The 19571-nt window shown below is 49.9% G+C and overlaps 1 protein-coding gene across 5 annotated transcripts in view; it reads left to right on the forward strand.

Annotated features, from left to right (window-relative positions):
* ARHGAP22 (Rho GTPase activating protein 22) overlaps positions 1–19571 on the forward strand; it is a 165251-nt gene that overhangs the window by 41149 nt on the left and 104531 nt on the right. For all 5 annotated transcript variants that reach the window (XM_032837913.1, XM_032837916.1, XM_032837937.1 and 2 more), the window contains one exon: positions 13811–14010. In XM_032837913.1, the coding sequence (XP_032693804.1) occupies positions 13811–14010 (200 nt within the window). The remainder of the gene's footprint in view (positions 1–13810; positions 14011–19571) is intronic.

A 19571-nucleotide genomic window follows, 5' to 3' on the forward strand; every position in this document is an offset into this window, starting at 1 on the left:
GTCATGATCCCAAGCTTGGGAGTCCCTTTTCAGGATCCCTGCTCAGCGGGGACCCTGCTTCCGTTGCCTGCCCCTCCCCCTGCTTGTGTTCTCTCTCTCTCTCTCTCTCTCTGCTTCTCTCTCTCTTTCTCTCTCAAATAAATAAATAAAATCTTTTAAAGAATGAAATGAAATGAAGCTACAAAGGCCCTCAGATGGACCAAAAATCTAGGACCAGGCTCTAGGACCTGGTCGGAGGAAATAAAATTCCCAATTTGAGAATCTTTAGACAATAATGGCCTCAAAGTACATTGCAGCCTGATTTTGTGAATCCTGCTTATTGTAGGATTTTCATGATTCGTTTCTAATATTTTCCTAATTTTTTTAAATCGAAGCATAATTCACATATAGTAAAATGTCCAGATCTGTAGTGTATAGCTCTGACCACCACCCAGGTCAAGACACAGAGCCTTTCCTTTAACTCCAGAAAGTTCCCTCCTCTTTCCCCATCCTTCCTCGCTCCCCTCACAGCTAGCCAACCAGACACTCTTCTGATTTCCATCACCATGGATAGAAATCATAGTATAGTGGTTTTGCCTATCCTTAAATTTCATATAAATGGAATCATAGGATATGACTCTCTCATTACCAACACATCAAAGGCCCCAGAGAGCCTTTGCACTTTCTTCTCCAGGGAAGGAAGGCAGGAAAGTCAGAAAACGTCTGCCAAGCATTCAGCATGTGCCTTACACCAGCCCTGTGAGTGAAGGGAGAAAACGGAAGCAAGATAATTTAAGTAAAATGCTCAAAATCACCCCACTAATAAAATCAAAATCAGCTTAACCACAGAACTCTGAGGCTCAAGAAGCTTCCTTCCCGCCATATTGGCCTGTCCAAAGGTGGGGACTGGGTGGTGTCACCGAGTTGCGTGGACCCCAGAGATGATAGGCTGTGTGATCCCTGGGAAGCACCTGTTTCCATGGTATTCACAGTGCCATCACCAGGTGTGGGGACAAAAACAAAAGACGGGGTCATGCCATCCACTTTGTCCTGGTATGTCTCAGATTTGTTCAGCTGGAAAGCATCCTGGCTGAGCAGCAGGCTGGTAGAAAAGGGGAAGGACTCTGGATTCGTGAAGAAGAGAGTGGGTATCCCGTGGAAGTGCCTTCACGAGTGGAAGCAGCAGGGCAGGCCGTGGGTACAAAGGTGTGTGGTGGGTCCCGGCAGGCCTGGCCCCCTCCATGCCTGCTGGTGCTGAGGAATCCCAGCCTTGGCTGCTATTTTATTTCAGCTCTCCATATTTCTGACCAATTAGCCAGCTGGAATACCGCAGACTCAGATGCCTTCACCTCCCTGCTTGCTCAAGGAGTCACACATAGATTCAACTTTGTGTGCTGACCAGTATTTAATAATAGCAATAACCATCACTCGTGTCTATTGACCTCATGTAACCATGCATTAGAACAAGCACAACTCATGAAGCGACCTTCTTTGTGCCCGCCACCATCCTGGGGTGGGGGGTGGGGGGCAGGCCTGCCCCTGTCCCTGCCTGGGTAAGGCCCCGTGACAATCTGGCCACTCTTGGGTGATGACTTGCCCTAGAGTCACTTTCGTTTGCAAAATGCAAGACCACTTCAATATTTCCACATCCTTCCCAGGGCTACAGAGCTGATTTTTGCCGACCTCTTTGAAAGTGTGCCGCTTGGTCTGGTCCTCGTTTAGGAGATCATATCTCTCAAGTCTCGTTGCCTGGCTGGAGTTTCCATCTCTATGTCCTGTGACAACTACCATGTATGAAATCTCCTTTCATCTTCAAAAGACCCCTAGTCTTTTGAAGAGAGACCACCATTGCCCCATTTGTCAGATGAGGAAACTGAGTTCCAGAGAGCTAAAAGAACTTGCAGCCAGGAGTGGCAGTGCTGGGATTCAAAACCCAAAGTCTCGTGAATGACATTGTACACTTCCTTATTTATGTCACAGGGCCCTCTCCAGGCAGCAGGAAAGGAAAGCCTTCTGAGGCAGAGAAAGCCTCATGTGTCAAGACCAAGGGCGCATGTGCTGGGCAAGCTGTGAGCCCCCAGCTATGATGGCAGTGCAAGAGGGCAGGGTGAAAATGGTGATACATCCCAAGGAAGAGACCCATCCCATATCCAGGTAGGGCTTAAATAAGGGAGTGACGTGGCTGGATGGAGCATTAGGCACTGATACTCACTGCAGTGTGGGCAGTGTGTCTGTGGGTAGAGGCTGAGGGCAGAGAGAGAGCCAGTATCCAATACAGGCTCAGGGAGCAATGGCATCTCCTACCTGCCAGTTGTAGAGGGGGTGAGGGGACAGAGCATGTCTACTCAGAGTACCCAGCTGTTCCCAGCTCGGTTCCCCTGCTTCCGGATGCTGTTCCAGCCCCCAGAATGTGTCCTGGAGAGATGCATTGTAGATCCAGGCCTCCTTTCTCCTGCCTCTCCTCCCAGGTCCCAGCTGATAGGAAAACTCAGGTCTTTACCTTTAGAAGATGCCCAAAGTTCATAATACCAGCACTCTTAGGACACAGGACTCTACCAGATGTCCAGGGCTGGAGTTGTTCCAAATTGGACTTCTGGCCCCAGAGAACTAGAAAGCTGGCCAGGTCCTTACAGTTTGAAGGTGGGAATGAAGGATTTATTTGCAAGACAGGCCTGCATTGGGTTAGGTAGGCCTGGGCTAGAAGACTGCCTCACCCCCCACTACAACAGGCAGGAACATGCCCTGACTCTGCTGAAATCAACAGCCTCAATGATTACTTAACCAAGGGTATAGAATATATTGATCTAAGCTAATGGCTTGTAGGCAGACAGAAATGAAATTTATAATCGATACTGAATTACATTGACTCTACCAATCTCGGGCTCCTGGTGAATGGCCTGCTGATCTTAACAGAATTGGAGGTGGCGAGGCTGGGGCAAGCTGCTCTGTCTGGGACAAGGTGCGGAGAGAGGAAAGAAGCTTCAAGGCGCTCAGCCAGTGGGAATAAAAAACAGTACTAACCACCAAACACTCCATGTCCTCCCTTTTCTAAAGCACTTTCAAAATACCCTTCATTTCATCCTCACCAAAGTCTAAGAGGTGGATAGGATTTGTCGTTTGCTCCCATTTTATATGGAAATCTGTGACTCCAAGAGGCCAGAGGGCCTCAGGTCTCCAAATTCTATGCCCTTCTGTGACCTCACGCAGCCACTCTGGACCAAATGCCAAACTAGGAAAAGTAGGAAAACGCTGGTTTGGCTCTGAGCTTTATCTCCTTGCTTGTCACTTCTCTGTTTACGGGAATGGAATCAATGATCTCGTGCCCTTTACCTTTTTAATTGGTTGAAAACAGGCTGAGGGTAAGAGAAATCCTGTTGGTAGATCTCTTCCAAACCAAGAAGATCGTCTAGGGAGGTACCAGTTCTCTTGGACTTGATCTTTCCCGTGTTCTTTGAACCTGAGGATTCCTGTCTCATGATCGTTCATTCACCCAGCCAGCATTTTATTGAGAGGTTCTGTGCTACGGTGTGGGGATCCAGGCGTGGGGAGGACACCTTCCCTGGCCATAAGGAGCTCACAAATCAATATGGCACAGAGATGTATGGCCAGATGTATGTGCCAGTCATGGCGGTGGCATAATGGATAGAAGTTGACCCCTCTGCTTTGAGAAGCTCCTGAGGGAGTCTTCACATGGTAGGAAACAGTTACACTGATGCCTCAAGAGTGAGTCAGGACTCATCAGGCTGGCAAGCACAGAAATACAGAGATGTGGCATCAAACGGCCCATGAGGGAGCCAGGCATTGGTGTGGAAAGAGTGACGTATGTGGTGTGAGTGGGAGGTGAAGCTGCAGATCTCACAGAGCACTGGCTCAGCTCACAGAGGCCTTCTTCTCATCTCTACTTCATACCCATGTCAGTGATGGCTCAGGCACAGGAGGCCCAGCAAGAGGGACGTCACTGTGTGATGATGTTGGAGGTCCAGCTTGTAGATAGAAAGGGATGGAGGTCCATCAAGCTCGTCTTTCTCAGAGGAAGAGTTTTTTCATTAGTCTTGAGCAGGAGGGGTTAGGGTATAATCTGTTTGAAGGGAGAGATGTGGGTCCTGTGAGAGTTGGTGTTAAGAGCTGGGGAGCCAGAATTCCCAGGTCTGACTTCACAGTGCCGCCTGCTGGCCACACCCCTGCTTCCCCAGCCTTCTGTACTGTAGGGGATGCAAAAGTTTTCCTCTATCCTCTTAGGTTCTGAACCTGGGACCTGTTAATTAAACTGGCAGAAGACAGAGTAACAGGAGGAAAGGCAGTTAAACCCCAGGGGAAGTACTATGGGGTGGTGATTAGGAAGCGTATGATAGATAAGGCTGTTTAGTAAGGTTTGTTATTCAGACTATAATCAGAGTCTCACTCTCCTCTTCCTTACACGGGAGTAGGAAAGGCACCTATACAGGAAATTCATACCCTTCTTTTAGGCAGAAAGAGGGGAGAGAGAGAGTTCCTTCAGCACTTGCTATTTCTCAATTGCCTACAACTCAAAATAATCAATGTGCCACATAGCTGTGTTGCCATCAACAGTGGTATTTTGCGGGGGTGGACATAACCTGATCCCCTCCAGTATTCATGCCATTCTTTCACCCAGCTTCAGCCTCCCCACTGGCCTTCCAGCCTCCCAGCCTTCCTCCTGCTGTCTTCATGTTCCCATTTCCCCCTTACATGTGCCATCATGACCGTGAGACCTTGCGTTTGGATGTCTCTGCTCCCCCTTTACCTCTGTGAGGGCACATGCCTTTCATCTCCCAGAGATTAGCACAGAATGGTTACCCAGGAGGACCACGTGAATGGATCAATGAATGCCAGATCCAGCTGAATCTTCGGGGGTGTGCTGTAGGGAAGCACAGACCAAGCTGTTTGGGTGTCTCTCTGCCTTCAGCTCCCCCTTGCCAGAGACCAGCACCAGCAGAGCTGAGAAGCAGACCCAGGAAGAGCCAACAAGTATAACTTTTAAGAATGTGATCTTTTAGGGACTCCTGGGAGGCTCAGTTGGTTAAGTGGCTGCCTTTCGCTCAGGTCATGATCCCAGGGTCCTGGGATCGAGTCCCACATCAGACTCCTTGCTTGGCAGGGAGCCTGCTTCTCCCTCTGCCTGCCGCTTCCCCTGCTTGTGCGCTCCCTCACACTCTCTCTCTCTCTCTCTCTCTCTCTCTGACAAATTAAAAAAAAAAGTGATCTTTTATATTGATTTTTTTAAATAATTAGAGTAACCATTATGAAAAAATCCCAACTTTCTAGACAACTTCAGCACTATCTTAGAATGTGTACTTCTCATGTGTGGGGGAGTAGGTTGTGCCCCTTGCTGTCTTTCATACTCCAGGCCCTGAAGTGAGATCCGTTAGGAGAGCATGGCTGCTTCTCTAGGCCCTTTAGTTGGGGGACCTAGCAGAGAACAGATGACCAAATGGAGTCCAGAAAGAATGCTAGGTAACAAGTGGGGAAAAAAAAAAAAAGAAAAGTCAGGGACACTCAGGAACCCTGGTGTAATAAATCACCTGGGGCTCAAGCCCTCTGTATCCCCAGGACAGCCTAGGCACCTGACGAGGCCCCATCACCGTCAGCTGCAGATTGCATTAACATTATGAAACCGACTTCTCTGGCCCTCCAGATTACCCCTTCCATTACCTCACCTCTCTGTTCAATCAATCTTTCAGCCTCAATACTTACCCTTAAATCAATTCCACTCGGAGAGCCATCTTGCTGGTTTTCCAGCCTGGCTTTAAAATCCCATCGACTTGCATAAAGCAATTATGTTTTAGCTCCTGGGCAGCCACGCCTCCACGCTCCTGGGGTTGCATTTACAGAGCTGCAGATGGAAAGTCATCCCTGGCCAGGCTGCAGGGCGCCCAACCCTATGGGGGTGAGCACGGCTCTGGCCAGACACTCGAGCAGCCGCCCGAGGCCGATGCTGCTGCCACAGGCCTATTCGGAAGGCCTGGAAAGCCACTGGCTGTGTTAGGTGGGGTTCTCCTAAGCAGACCCTGAGATGAGGATTGTCATGAAATCATTTATCAAAGAGGTGCCGCCAGGAAACCCCAGTGAGAGGGTGGGGCAGCAGGACAGGGAAGAGAGCCAAGCTTGGCAGAAGCTCAATCCAGGGAGGTGTCAGCCTGAACCTTCTGGAACTTTGAATGACACCGGAACTGTGAATGACACCTCTTTACCCCTCTGAGTGGCTTCCAGCCAGAAACCAGGCTGCAGGAGTTTTCAAGCTCCTACACTCAGGAGGCTCAGGCCAAGGCCTGGGGGCTGGGGCATGTAAATTCCCAGGCACTTCCGGTTCTCCTAGCACCTGGGCAAAAGCGTCTCCATGAGCCCCTGGTCAGCCTTCCAACACAGGCCTGCAGCCCTGAAACCCACCCCAGGGTAAGCTGCTGGAAGTAAAGCAGTAGAGTTAAAGCAGTTGACGGGGGTGGGGCGGGGGCGCTGGTGGGCACATAAAACAGAGAAAGGGATCCAAGGGAATTTGGGCAAAGCATCAACATGATCCACAAGCTAAGATATCTTTGATGTGTTCTCAGCAAGTCGTAAGCTTCCTGGGAAGCCTGGATAGCTGCACCAGTGGGTGGGTGAGTAACCCGCACACCCTCACCGAGCCCCTCCTTCCATGGAATGGGAGCAGATAGGCTGGATTGGAGCCAGGCCCACCAGAGGGACTCACAGAGAGGGACCCCTGACCTGGTACCCTGGAAGGGCCACAGATGGGCCTGCGTCCGCCTTCCAGGAAGCATCATCTGTTTGGCCCGTGAGCTCCTCTCTCATCTGTGTTGAGGTCCACAGCCTCGTGTGATGATTGTCGCAGATAAATATTTGTAGACATTTGTCACACTAGTGATACTTTACTTGTTATCTTAGATCCCCTAAGGAGATCCCCTTCCATTACAAAAGAGCTCTTTCATTTTGCAGTTATTTTCATTTACTTTCAGTAATGCAACGCATGCCTTCCTTCCCTGTGCAAAATGCACACCGCCACAGCTCTGTCTTCTCTCCACAGTCACTGTTAGATCTGTGGCGTGTTTCCTATGCAAATGCACGTAGCCACCACAAATATAATGTGATGTCTTTTGTTTGGGGGTTGTGGTTTTTCTTCCCATTTTATAGAGGTTTACATTTTGTATGTTGTGCTGTAACTTGCTTTCCTCCTTCACTATAAGAGAATTTAAGTAAATGTTAAAATAAAGCAGGAAAGGGGAGTTGGGAGGCTGGGAAGCTGTGACAGATGGGTGGGTCTCTGCACAGGTGCCTTGTGCCCATGCATGAGACAGGAGCAGATCCCTGAGACAATGATTGTGCATAGAAATGGAGTCCAGGGACCCCAGGGTGGCTCAGTCATTAAGCATCTACCTTCGGCTCAGGTCATGATCCCAGGTTCCTGGGATTGAGCCCCGCATCAGGCTCCCTGCTCTGCGGAAAGCCTGCTTCTCCCTTTCCCACTCCCCCTGCTTCTATTCCCTCTCTTGCTGTGTCTCTCTTTGTCAAATAAATAAAATTTTAAAAAAGAAAAAAAAGAAATGGAGTCTAAGGGCAAGCCCTGGGCTCTAGACTCAGAGGTGGGAAGATGAAACAGTGGGGTGGCCAGTGAAGGAGGGGAGGGACAAGGAGAATGGTCTTGGAGCCCCAGGATAGAAGTGGCCCTGCAGGAAGGAGGTCACCAACTGGATCCAGTACCACCAGGGGTCAAGGAAAGGGAGGACTGACTTGACCCTCCGATTGAGCCACGTGAAGGTCACTGCAGTCTTGAGAAGAGCCATCTGAGTGGGGCGGAGTAGGGGAAAGCTGACTGAATAGGGTCCAAGAAGAACAGGGAGCAGTTAGGATGATGAGGAAGTTCTAGAGCTGGACAGTGGTGATGATTACACAGCAATGTAAACGGAATGAATGCCCTTGAACTGTACGCTTCAAAATGGCTAACACAGTAAATTCCATGTCGTATGTATTTTCCTGAAAAAGAAAAGGGACTAAAGACATCTCTTCTGATATAAAGGGGGAGCTAAACACGTTAGCTCACATACATTCACCTCGTTCTGCTTAACTTGTGCAAAGCGTCTTACAACATGAATACAGCAGTCTAAGTTTGGCCATCTTCCAGTTGTTGGCTGTTTGGGTTTTCCCCATTTTTAGGGATCACACAGAGAGCTCCAAGGACATCCCTGTGGGTGACTGCCTGGGCACTCATGGTTCCTTTTTGGAGGATGTGGATGACAGGATTGCTGGGTTGTAGACTGTGCATGTTTTTAACTTTAACAAAGACAGCCCAATTACCCTCTGTGTACTGGCTTACAATTATTGACAACCCAGCCAACACATGACATTACCAGACTTTGTAAATTTACCTGTCTAAAGGTACACTGTGCTATGTTATCTTCTGGCCCAGTTTGCACTTCGCTGATTTACTCCTGAAACTCAGCATCTCTGCACGTCTTGATTGGCCATTGGTATTTCCTCTTCTGTACACCACCTGTTCATGTCTTTGATTTCTCCAGCTCTGAGAAATGAAAGCCCCTCGCTTCCTTGGTAGGCACGGGCATGAATCAGGGCCTGGTGGGCTGGCCCTGCCTCTCATTTTGTCCTAGCAATGCCTTGTTGCTAAGCTTGCTTTGCCCTTCTCTAATAACGAATGAACCTAGGGGCACTTGATTTCCATTTCCTCCACCCAGAGTTTTGACATCTCCCCGGGAATAAGGACTGTGAAGACATAGGAGACACTGCTCCCTCCTGGGGAGCTCTGTGTGCATGAGTCTGTGGGTGTTTGGCAGTGTGTGTTTATGTGTAAGAGTGTGTGCGTGCATGAGTGTATGAGAGTGTTAGTGTGCGCATGCATGAGTGTGTTTGCAAGTCCATATGGGGGCTCCCGGGAAACGCCAAAAACTCACGGTACTGTGTTGTACCTGGAGGAGTTCTGTAGATTTGGAAGGCATGAATGAATGAATGAATGAACGAACGAACGAATGAATCAGTGAATGGTTGTGATGTGAACAGAAGAGCCCTGCCTGGTGGAGGGTGGAGGCTCCCTCCTCCCCACCCCCAGTCACGAGCTTGCTCTGGGCCCACTCCTGGGCCCTCCCAGGAAACTCACCTCTGCTCTTGAGCCTCAGAATGTCCAGGCTGCTTGACTTGAAAGCTTCGCCTAAGTATTTAAAGTGCTGAATGAGTTGACTCAAGGAAATGCTGAGGACAGGAACAGTGGTTATTAATAAATCATAACAATGATTATTTTCCTTTCAAGACACTCAGTCGGCCTTCTAAGAGGTAGTATCCCTGTGATTGATCAGCTGGGGAAAAGCCTGGGTGGGTCAGGCAGCTAAGTACCATCTGCCAACAGTGGCTCCCTGGTGAACGAGGCTGCGGGAGCTGGTTCTCCTGAGCAAGCCTGGGTGGGCAGGCAGGGATGCCTGCAACCGCTCAGAGACCAGTGCAGGGCAGACCCAGCCCCATTGCCCCAGGAAACAAGCCCCCCGGCCCCCTGCCCGCCTCCTCTATGCCTGCAGCCCTCGCGAGGGTAGTGCCCAGGGCCTGGGGATCAGGGCTGAAAACACGAAGGGAACAGCAGATCACTCACGTGGTAGTCATTTATTTCTTGCTGGGCACCTGCTGTCCACCAGGCTCAGTGTCCAGCCTTCTGTGCTCTGAGAGCTCAGCCTTCCTGGGCAGACATGCCTGCATAGAGAGTGTCTCTGGAGACATGGCCCAGCGCCCGGCCGGGGGCTCCACCGCATTCCTCAGTGTTGGGGTGCGCTGATGAGTCACTGAATTTTTATTGAGCTCCTACTGTGTAAAGGCCCTGCTCAAGATGTTATGGGGATATGGAAGGAAGGGCAGGTGTATTCTGGCTTCCCATTAGGGCTATGCTCTTGTCAAATGAGACCGTTTCAGGCACTATTGTGATAGAAGACAATAGAACCAGAGATGTGGCACTAGAACATTCTATAAAGCCAGAGCCCTCATTAAAGGCCCCAGAGGATCTTCAGAAGGGTGGAAGGTCCTACACAGCCCTTACAGATTCCCTAAGAAGAGGAGGAGAATGTGCAAACAGACAAAGGAGGCCTGAGCCAAGCCACCCCCTCTAGAAATTCTTCACCCACAGGGGCCCAGCTTCCATCAAGGCTCATGTTAGAAAGCTCAAGTCATTCCAGCACAAAAGCCTAGGCACGGCTGACTTCATTTTACCACCGACTCTCCACCCATGAAAGGCATTTTAGAGATGAAAAAACTGAGACCCGGGTAAGAGAACTCAGTAGCCAGGGGACACACCTGTCCCCTCTCCCACCTCAGTCCTCTGTCAGACTCCACCAGAATACTGGGGTTGTAGTAACTCTAGTGCCCAAGCCCCAGGGCCCCATACAGCCCTGCGCCCTGGAAGAGAATCGGTCAGCATCCGATGAACCCAGCCCTGCTCCAGGCCCTGCACAGCTTGAGACCGGAGAGGAGATGGAGGGGCAGGTAACTGTCCTGGGAGCAGAAGGGTCCTCCCCCCCCCGCCCCGACCTGCCAGCAGCTCAGCCCAAGTGCTTCTTCCTGCAAAACAGCTAAAGTGCAGAGCAGAGCTGGGATTCAGCACAGACCCCAGGCATGGTGTTGTGGGCACCTGGAAATGGAAAGGCAGCTTTTCTAGCGCTACAGGGACTTCTAGAGAATTACTAAGGCTCATTCAAGAGGGGAAGTGGGTCCAAGTGACTAGGAGACCTACAAGGACTCCAGCTGCTCCCCCACCCCCAGCCAGCTCTTCCCTCCAGGGGCAGTCAGTTGAGTGGGCAAAGGGAGTGGGCAGAAGCTTTATTCTGGGAGTACGAGTCCATGCAAAGATGTCCCCCAAGGAGGGTATGTGCTATGGTGAGCGCTGTGAAGTGTGTAAACCTGGCAATTCACAGATGCGTACCTCTGGGGCTAATAATACATTATATATTTATAAAAAATTTAAAAAAATTAAAAAAAAGATGTCCCCCAATAAGTAACCCAAAAACAGGGTGAGCTAAGACAGTAACTGTCTTTTTATGCTTATTAAATTATGGGGTAAGAATATTCAAATTATGATATTTCATATCGATGGCTGTGAAGCAAGTGGTACAGGAGTATAATTTTGTGTGTTGTAATATATCCAGATGCCATTCTTAGAAGGAAGGGTGTAATGGCACCTAACCAGCTAAAAGTTGTAGGAAATTCCATGCCTTCTGTCCCGTGATTCCTCCTGGGAACCCCTTTCCAGAAAACAGTTCCGCATGGAGACATCCACTCACCATTTCCATGAACTGGATCCTCACTGCCATGGTAACCCATGAAGGGGCACCATGTCCATGCCAAGTTCTCTGACAGACATGGCCATCTCTCCTCCCCCAGCTCGCTCTGCAGGGTCAGGTCTCCCCATCCCCCATGCACCCTGCTTGCCCATCAGCAGAATGAGGTGCAGAAAATTCACAGAGCTGGCCACGACCCTGTGTTTCTTCAACTGGACCCCATTGTCTCTTTAATTAAATCACTACCATTGGAAGGACTCCAAATACCCAGGGATGAGGGAAGGTTTAGATAACTCACAGGGATAGTAAACAGCCACAGAAATAAAGGAGGAAAGTCGACTTCAGTCTAGTACACCTCTGTACGTATGGGCACCGGGACCCACAGAAAGGTGGGGAGCAAATGCAGGGAGCAACCCGTGAGAGCAAGTGGAGCTCAGCCCTTGCCGCAGGGCTTCAGAGGTGGGCTGCTGTCCCGGAATGAGGAGCCTCCTGACTCCTCCTCAGTCTCTGAGAAAGACCCTCTGTCCTCAGGGATCAACAGTCCCCCTTCTGTGCATTGGGCTGAACCTGGAGACAGGCTGCTTGCTCTCTGGGCCAAAGCACAGCCAAGACAAGTCTGGAACGTTCAGCACTGGCCTGACCGCAGCTAAGGGCATGGCAACAGAGACGCAAGGTGGAGAAGGCAGGGACGGACGTAGTCTGAGCTATCACAGCTGCGCAGGGTGGCAGAGAAGATGATGTGCCCCCCGGATCCCCCAGCTGTCAGGGAGCTGACCCTGTCTAGAGCAGGGGCTGCAGGATGACCTCCTTATTTTTCGCTCCTGTAAAAGGGGTCGATTTAGGATTGTATCTTAGGCCATATGTCACTGGAGGCAAAGCTGGGGACAACCAAACTATATGATCTCCTCAGAGAGCAGCCGACTGTTACATCACATTTAATGGCATGATAAGACACAGACATACCGTCTGATCAGGCGGGCCTACGTAGCCAGTCGTGTTTGACAAGCATGACTTACATCACTCCCTGAGCAGCATGTGGGGAAGGCCACACACATAGAACTGGTAAGACATCCTGTCTTTCTCTCCTGCATCCCGGTCTGCTGGGGAAGAAAGGCAGCCCCAGATCATGACCAGCCATGGGTCATGTGTCCTGGTAGGGGAGGGGAGGGCTATCCGAGAAGATTCAGAAGGCAGGTTCTGCAGAAGAAGTGTCTGAGCTGGAGCTTGAAGGATGTGTAGGAGCTCATTAAGCATCCAAAGCTAAGAGTTGAGCGAGAAAGCATGGAAGAAAAGTTCAGGTTAGTGGGATAGCACAGACAGGTTAGTGGGACAGCACGGGCAGTAGGCCAGCCTTAAGGAGCTGTGGCCACTAGTGTGATGGGAGGACTTTATGCACATGCACACACACACAGAATCACAGGTACAATGCCAGAACTGTGAGTCTCAGGAAACGTGCATTCCAGCCAGAAGTTAGGATCCGTGGTCTAAGAACAAGTGAAATTACATTTAGAAAAACTGTCCTTTGTAAGTGCAGGATGGCCTCTCCTGGAGACCGCTGCCACAATACGCTTGATACTGGGTGGAGAGGGGAGAGGAGCCATTCCTGAGACAGAGGAGAGAGGGGAAGGTGATGGGGCAGAGGTGGGTCGGTAGGAGCCCAGTCATCACTGTGAAGGGCAGTACCAGTCCCAGCAGAGTGCCGGTCAGTGGTGTCGAGCTGGGAGCCGAAGAAGCCTGCCGGGCCGGAGGGCTCGTGGGCACTCTGAGATGCTGAGGTCAGAGACACACCCCTCTGCCCGGCCAGGGAGCCACTAACACGTTAGAACCAACTACTGAATCAGAGGCCTCGCTGTCTAGGCCCACTCTGCCAAGATGATCCCAGCAAAACAACAGGGTAGCTTTGGGGGGTTCTGGGCAATGGTGTTCAAATCCGATGCCTCCAGAGAAGGGGTGCCATGCAGAAACTAGGGAGGGGGGCTGATGGGGCCAGCTCCCTCAGGGTCTGAGTGACAGAAGCCCTGGCGGAATGTGAGCTCCAGGAGGACCCAGATTTCCACCTGTTCCTTATTTTACTGCTTCATCCCTCGCACCTAGGACGGTGCTAACACATACACGTACTCAGGAAATTGCTGCTGAATGATTACACGGATGAACCATTGAACGCACGGGAAGAGGATGGCTGGGTGGATGGGGCGGAGTCCTGGATAGATGCGTGCATCAGAGGGTGGGGGATGGAGGCGGGCGCGCGTGCACGGTGCATGGATGGTTGAACAAACCTGGGCAGTAAAGAACCTCGGGAGCTAGAGACATAGCAGAAGCCACCTAGGCAGGCAGGCTGTGCCCCTCGCCCCGGTGGATAAGCCTAGGCTGTGCTGCTGTGCGCTCTTCTAGCCCGTGCCCCTTTGAACCGACGGGGGGTATGCCAAGCGTGGTCCTGTCCGGCCAGCATAGGTTCCCATGCCCTGGTCACAGGGGCGCGGGGATGCCAGGACGGGGGCAGGGACTGGCCACAGGCACGTGTCCTTCACGCTCACTGTGTGTATCTTGGCTTCCAGCCCGCTCCAAAAGCCTGGTGATGGGGGAACAGAGCCGCAGCCCAGGGCGGCTGCCCTGCCCCCGCAGACGGGGCCCCGTGCTCAAGGAGGGCTGGCTGAAGAGGCAGAGGAGCATCATGAAGAACTGGCAGCAGCGCTGGTTCGTGCTGCGTGGGGATCAGCTTTTCTACTACAAGGACAAAGACGAGACCAAGCCCCAGGTGAGGAGCCTGCGCCTCGTGTCCCGGCGCACCGTGGAGGGGCCCAGGTTAACCATGCCCAGGAGAGGGCGGAAGGCAGGGAGACCCTCCCATCTGGACCTCCGCTCCTCAAGCCCCCGGCCCACTGACTTCACAAACGGTGGCCCCTCCCCCGGGTTTCCAGCGCGGTTTTGATTCCCGGCCCCCATGTTCCGGGCTTCCTAGCTCGTTTTACTAAAGCGAAGCCACAGCTTCAGTAACGAACACGTCTCCTTAGCATGCTCATAGCCCGCATCTCTGCAGCTGAGGGAAACTAGTCCTCCCTGGGTTCTTTTCAGCCTCTTGGTAACATTCCTGCTACTCCCACTGTCCAAGGACATGGGTACCCAAGACAAATCCAACCTCTAGCTGAAATCTGGTTCATAGTGGAACCCCTGTGCCCCATGCCTCTGCCCCTCCATGGCTGCTTCTGTGTTCTGCCGACTACTGGGAGGTTCACCTGGTCTGGGGTCAGGTGGGTGGGAACCTGTGCACTTCTTGGCAGGCCTCGCAGTGTGGAGCTGGGGTCTGGGGGCCAGAGAGGGTGCTCAGTGATGGGCAAGTGGGAGGAGGGATCTGGCACAGTCTGGGATCACGTGGCCATCACAGTAGGAAGATAGATGACTTCCCACCCCTCTTTCAGTTTCTCTGAGTATATCAAGGGGAAGCATCATTTGGATGCTAGGATCTATTTAACCGTCTCCGGCGTTTGAGATCCTCCCTTAAAAACTGGAGACACGGGTGGGAGGGAATGGGCCTTGCTTCCAAACCTTCAAGGGCAATAGTGCATAATGTTCTGTCTTCACTATTATTCTAACGGTTAACTTCTGTTTGTGGAAAGTGCTACTGGTCCATGACAGCGATATCACGTTTTCCCTTGTAAAATATATCTAAGCTAAAATCAAAAAGCGTTGGGGTACCTGGGTAGCTCAGCCGGGTAAGCGTCCGGCTCTTGATTTCAGGTCAGGTCATGATCTCAAGGCCATGGGATCAAGCCCCATGTCAGGCTTCACGCTCAGCAGGGAATCTGCTTCAAGATTCTTTCTCTCCTTCTGCCCCCCCCCAATGCTTGCAAGCTCTCTGCCTCTTGCTCTCTAAAATTAATTAATTAATTAATTTTAAAAAATCAGAAAGTTTTGCACAGCAATGTGATGATACTTAGTGCCCCTGGATTATACACTTAAAAAGGGCTAAAACAGTAAGTTCTATGTTATGTAAATTTTAACCACGATCAAAAATAAATAAATAACAAGTGTGATCTTGGTTAAGGGAAACTTTTCCATGAACACTAGTACAGAGGAGAAGTGGGTAGGACACAAATCATGAAGCTGGATCTGAACTAAATCTTAGGAATCCCTGATCTTGTCCAGTCTCCCCGGTTTCCTAAAGAAGGGCAGTGACCCCAGAGAGGTCAAGTAGAAGAAATAGAAACTTTGGAGTCGGGCAGGTCTGCATTTGATCTGAATTAGGTCTGGCACGATAGCTTTATGACTTCCGACAAGTTGCTTACTTTTGTTTTATTTTTGGTTTTATCCCTGCTAAATGGAGACATTATTCCCACATTATTCCCTACGTCACAGAAATGTGCTAAGGGTCAAATTGTAGAACATATACATATCTGATTGCAAGACCTAGTACATGAGTATGTGCCCTCATGCTTCCTCAGCCCTGCCTTTGCCTTTCTCCCCACCTCCCCAGCCCTACCGCTGAGCCCACTCCCCAGATTGGGCACCATACTTCTGGATTGCCCACCACCATTTTCCTTCTGGCCTTTAATTCTTATGTTGAAGACCAGCCTTGGCCCTTCAATGATCTCCTAGCTTTCCTGGCTGACCTGTTAGTGACCTGTTACTCTGATGACTGGGAGAGTTGCCAGGGTCCCCAACTCTCTTGGGGCCCTGTTTGTGGCCCCTACTGTCATCCTGTCCTGGCCCAGCCCATGGCACCATCTCCTGGGAGAACTGTGTGTTGACGCTGGACAAGCCCAGTGGACAAAAGGAACACACGGAGGTGGCCCAGGCCACGTGTGGACCCCTGCCCCAGGCTTCCCTGCACATTCCTCATGGCGAGCCTAAGGTGGCCCTCGCCCATCAGCTACAGCTCCATGAGGAAGCTGTGTCTCCCGGATTTCCTAAGCTGGACACTCCTCTCCCTCACCTGCCATCTTTTCCAGTCTTCAGTGGCTTCTGGTGGAGACAGCTAACAAAATGGTGGCATCCATATCCCCAGTCATCAGCCTGGGCACAGAAGGAGCATGGGGCCCAATCCAAACTAAACCAGAGCATTCATTGCCAAGGAGCTCTTCATTTCCAAAAGTGTCTCCCAAAAGATGCCAGTGTCATGCCCAGCACCCCTGTTTTAGTCTCTCTGGGCCTGGCTGACACTCCCAAATCCTCCTGGGACATGAGTCCTTCCCATAATTCCCCCTCCCCCACAAAGCCTGAGGGCAGCCCTGTTGCACAATTCCCCATCTCAAGGAGACCATTGGTTAAATTGGACTCATTTAGCTTCTACAGTATGATCTGAAACCCACATGGCTGCTGGCAAAATAGCCCACACATTTCCCCTTAATTGCATGAACGACATGTAATGGACTAATTCTCAATATCTGGTTCCTGGAAAAATGTGCCCTGTTCACTGTTTACAGTGACAGAAAGGCCCAGGCAGTAAGCGCCCTCCTGACAGACAGCCTGTCATCTGTCTAGCAGATGGAATTATGGAGAGCAGGGGCGTCCAGCTCCCCTTGATGCTGCCCAGAGCACGTAACACCTGAGGATAACTCTTGGATATTCTTATTCTCTCTCAAAACCCTATCACTTCCCCTCTCCCCTTCTCACTAGCAGGAGGGCCAGCCAAAGACATACAAGTGTGGAGATGGGAAAATTAGAGATGGAAGCAAAGCAGCCATACAAGGTCAGACATTTTGGAACAGAACCTAGAAGTGTGCCCCTGTCCCTACTGCTTCTCCCAGTGCCTGTCAGCAGACAGACCTATGGTTTCCCTAAGATAAGATTCCAGGTTTTTGCATCTTAGTGGTTTTCGCTTTGGCTGGAAATGTTTCTTAAGCCATGGAACCTCCAGCCACACTCTTTGTTGAGCAGCCTGGTGCATTTCTGCAGTTTGAGGACTCCCTTTTAGTCTAGCGATCTGACATCTGCATCCTGCACTTGTGGGTCTCTTGGCTTAGAACAGAAATGGAATAGATAGAAATGAAAAGTATACCATCAAAACATAAGATGGAAAAAGAATGCAACAAATTAAATGTGGCCAGTTCAACAAGTGGACAGAAAATGGGAGGAAGAAAAATAACAAGAAGGAAAGGTAAGTAGAAAAGAGAAAAGTAAGCAAATGTGATAGCAGGGAATAGGTACTACCATTGCTGTCATCATAACATGTGGGACTTGGTCATATGCACCTTAAATATGCATCTTAAAATGCATATTTAAATAAATATGCATCTTAAATATGCATCTTAAAACACGGTGGAAGATTGGCTTTAAAAAAGAACAAAAAACATAAAGGTTAAAAAACAAAACAATGGAGAAAGAATAAGCCAGTAAATGCAAGCAAGAAGAGAACAGATTTAGCAACATCAATATCAGAAATAACAGAATTCAAGGTGATAAGAACAAAAGGGAACAAAGAGAAATATTTCATAATAACACAATAACATAATAACACAATAACACAATAACAAGAAAATAGAGCAGCTGCAAACATTCATGCTCTTAGCTTTGAAGGATATATAAACATACATATAAAAAATACTCATTGTTTTCCATTTTTTTCAAAAAGTGAAATTATAGAGACATATTCACTGACTATAGTGCGAAAGAAAGATTTCTAAATTAAGAGCAAAATGATAGTGATGAGGGTGTGTGTGTGAGAGAGAGAAGTTCTAGACATGTGGAAATAAAATATATACCTCATGGGGTGCCTGGGTGGCTCAGATGGTTAAGCATCCAACTCTTGATTTTGACTCAAGTCATGATCTCAGGGTCATGAGATCGAGCCCTGCTTCGGGCTCTGTGCTCAGAGGGGAGTCTGCTTGAGATTCTCTCTCTCCCTCTCTCTGCCCCTCCCTACCCCACCCCACTGGTGCTCCCACACACCCATGTGTGCACATGTTTTCTCTCCCTCTCTGAAATAAATTTTTAAAAACACACACTTCATAATACCTCCAAAATTAATTAAGAAATCAAAAGTTGAATGCAAACTTCTAGTTAAAGATGACTTTTTAAAATCCCACAACTCTGGTAAAGAGCGCTGGCAGTTGTGAATAGGGCTAGGGGGAAGGGACAAGAGACAGCCACCGCCACAGCATTCTGGAGGCTAGAAAACAGATGGGCAAGAGGTAGCTGACTCAGCAGACCCCAGAGAGCTCAATTCCAAGCCAGCACTAGGAAAGCACAAAAATCTGTCTGGTTCGCAAAGCAGCACACCTCCCACCACAGGCTCAGGAATTGGCAAGACCAGTTATCTCCGGAAATGAGGGCAAAACAGGAGCCAAAAACAGGAGAAGTGGTGGAAGTTTGGCTTAAAAAGCAACAAGATCAGTGATCTCCTGAACAACCTCATGTCAAGCCTGTCTGCCCTCCATCTCTGTGGCTGAGATCCAGACCCTGTAGAAGGAGAAAGAATTACTGTCATCCACCCGGCCTTGTGGCACTGTGTGATTGTTCAGTTGTGCTGAGATATGACCTTAACTGGAAAAGCAAGTGAAATAAAACTGAAATAATTTATTTGGGGAGTTTTCAGAATACGAGCTACAGGGAGGTCATGGAGAGTGAGGTGGTGACCTAGACACCTGGGACTTATCTTTATTCTTTTCATTTCTTACAGTGAGACTATATTCATTTAAATCCATATCTTAGGGGCACCTGGGTGGACACCTGGCTCAGCCATTAAGTGTCTGCATTCGGCTCAGATCATGATCCCAGGATCCTAGGATGGAGCCCCCTATGGGGCTCCCTGTTCAGGGGGAAGCCTGCTTCTCCCTCTCCCACTCCCCCTGCTTGTGTTCCCTCTCTCGCTGTGTCTCTCTCTGTTAAATAAACAAACAAATAAGATCTTTAAAAAAATAAATAAAATAAATCCATATCTTAAGATATTTTTAATTTAAACAAGAAAAGAAAAAATCGAAAAACCCAAGCCAGAGAGGGAATGTGACAAGGACACAGCCCCAGAAGGGGGATAAGCCAAGGGGCCAAAGGGCTCCCTCTTTTAGACAGAGCTGCCGAACCCAGCTGGCCTCACAGAGCTGGCCCTGGCACATTGGAGGTGCTCAGAAAATGCATTTAAAGTGAACCTGGGGGTCCTCTGTGTCTGGCAGCTCATGCCCAAGGAGGGAGCCCAGAGTCTGTGAAGACCAAGTGTGAGGCTCATTGTATTGACAGGAACAAAAGCCATGGACAGGATACCAGAAGCTGGATGTGGAGGGGCTTGAGTGCCACGTCCAGGAGCCTGGGTCCTTATTCTGTCAATGGCGTTAGGGGGCTCTGAAGGTTTGGGGGCTCAGATTTGGTCCTCAGAGCTCTGAGAGG

This window comes from Lontra canadensis, unplaced genomic scaffold, assembly GCF_010015895.1.
Source record: "Lontra canadensis isolate GAN:19392208 unplaced genomic scaffold, GSC_riverotter_1.0 scaffold3, whole genome shotgun sequence".
NCBI lineage: Eukaryota > Metazoa > Chordata > Mammalia > Carnivora > Mustelidae > Lontra > Lontra canadensis.